This window comes from Cyprinodon variegatus, unplaced genomic scaffold, assembly GCF_000732505.1.
Source record: "Cyprinodon variegatus isolate N-32 unplaced genomic scaffold, C_variegatus-1.0 Scaffold683, whole genome shotgun sequence".
NCBI classification, from domain to species: domain Eukaryota; kingdom Metazoa; phylum Chordata; class Actinopteri; order Cyprinodontiformes; family Cyprinodontidae; genus Cyprinodon; species Cyprinodon variegatus.
In genome coordinates, this window is record NW_015151136.1 from 115,806 (window position 1) to 117,364 (window position 1,559).

General features: G+C 44.9%; 1 protein-coding gene across 1 annotated transcript in view; it reads right to left on the reverse strand.

The window, feature by feature from the left end:
* cfap57 (cilia and flagella associated protein 57) overlaps positions 1-1,559 on the reverse strand; it is a 32,364-nt gene that overhangs the window by 27,352 nt on the left and 3,453 nt on the right. Inside the window, exons 2-3 of the mRNA XM_015394399.1 lie at positions 582-895; positions 249-508 (exon numbers count right to left, since the gene is read on the reverse strand). Coding sequence (XP_015249885.1) covers positions 249-508; positions 582-895 — 574 coding nt within the window. The remainder of the gene's footprint in view (positions 1-248; positions 509-581; positions 896-1,559) is intronic.

A 1,559-nucleotide genomic window follows, 5' to 3' on the forward strand; every position in this document is an offset into this window, starting at 1 on the left:
CAACTACTTTCTCAAGGATTTTAGATAAGAAAGGAAGATTGGATATAGGTCTATAATTGACCAAGTCATCTGGGTTAAAGAGACGGTTTCTTAAGTCAAGGTTGCCATATAAGTCAACAGCTGCCCATATTACAGTATTGTAGGAACTTTCTCTCTTAGATCCATAAAGGAAACAGTATCACAGTATCATCTTAACCTTCGTCCACCAGTCATCAGTTGGATTTCCATTTCATAAAGCAAAATCATACCTGTCATTCTGGCCTAGACCAGCTTTAGAGGACACCTTCATCTCTCTCCTCAGCTCCCCAGATTCAGACACCAGCAGTCTCCCTGAGTCTGTTCCAGCAACAACTCTATCCTCTGACAGCCAGGTGTGACACAGTAAGTTGACCGATTCCACCTTTGCGATGCTGCTCTGTCTGAGGACTCCTCCTGAGTGGCGAAACATCTTAAACACACCGTTGCCACTGACACAGATCTGCAGGTTGTTGTGAGGATTGAAGCTGATCTGGTAGGACAGAAAGGCAGCTGCTTACAGGATCCACTCTCTAGCTGAATGGTTGACAGAGTGTGAGACTCACCTGTGTAACGGGGTTATTAGATATGGTCGTTTTCACTGTTGCCAAGACTTTGTTTTCCTCCACAAACCAGATCATCAACATCCACTCTGGAGCTCCAGATTGAGCTATAAGGTACTTGGAATCAGGTGAGAAAGCCATGCTTAAAAACTCCTGAACCAACAAATCTCCTGAGGTTAGAACTTTTCTTTTTTTGCCTTGTTGATGCTGCAGGTCAAACACGATGATGGAGGCCTTGTCAGCCTTCTCTGATGCTGCCAGGTAACGGCGGTTTGGACTTAGAGCCATGGAGCAAAACCCCACACTTCTATCTGAACCTGAGAGAACAGCAGACAGAAAAGCAGCAGTGCTTCAAGACAATGAAGGTTCAGGAAGAAGCAGCACCACTTGTTGGCTTAGCATCCAGGCAGTGCATGTTCAAAAATGTTCAAAGATATTGAACATACACATTCCCAGAACCATTGTCCTGGTTCTGGGAATGTGGAGGAGGTTTGACTGAGTGGAGCAAAGGTAGCGGTGGGGTTCTGTTCCGATTCTGTTCCTCCACATGAGTTGGATTTGAATATTTAGCAGACTGCAGCTGCAGAAAAAAACAATTAATGTTTTTCCAGCTGAAGTATTTTCAGTATGGTAACCATTACAGTATCCTAATCTATTCCTCCACTGTTATTTTAGTCCTAGATTCTGCCTCCCATCTAGATTTTACTTTCAAGCTTGAGTTTTCCTTTAATGCCCGGAATCCACGATCTGATTTGGAGAATATTTTCTGAAAGATATCTAAGATTTTTTTCCTACTTTCAGTACATTCTGTTTTATGAAATCCCTAATAAAAACCTAAAGTCCTGGTCCTGGCACGTCCCACCGGGAGGAGGCCCAGGGGGAGACCCAGGACACGCTGGAGGGACTGTGTTTCTCAGCTGGACTGGGAGCGCCTTTGGATTCCCCCAGAGGAGCTGGACCTCCCTACTGAAGCTGCTACCC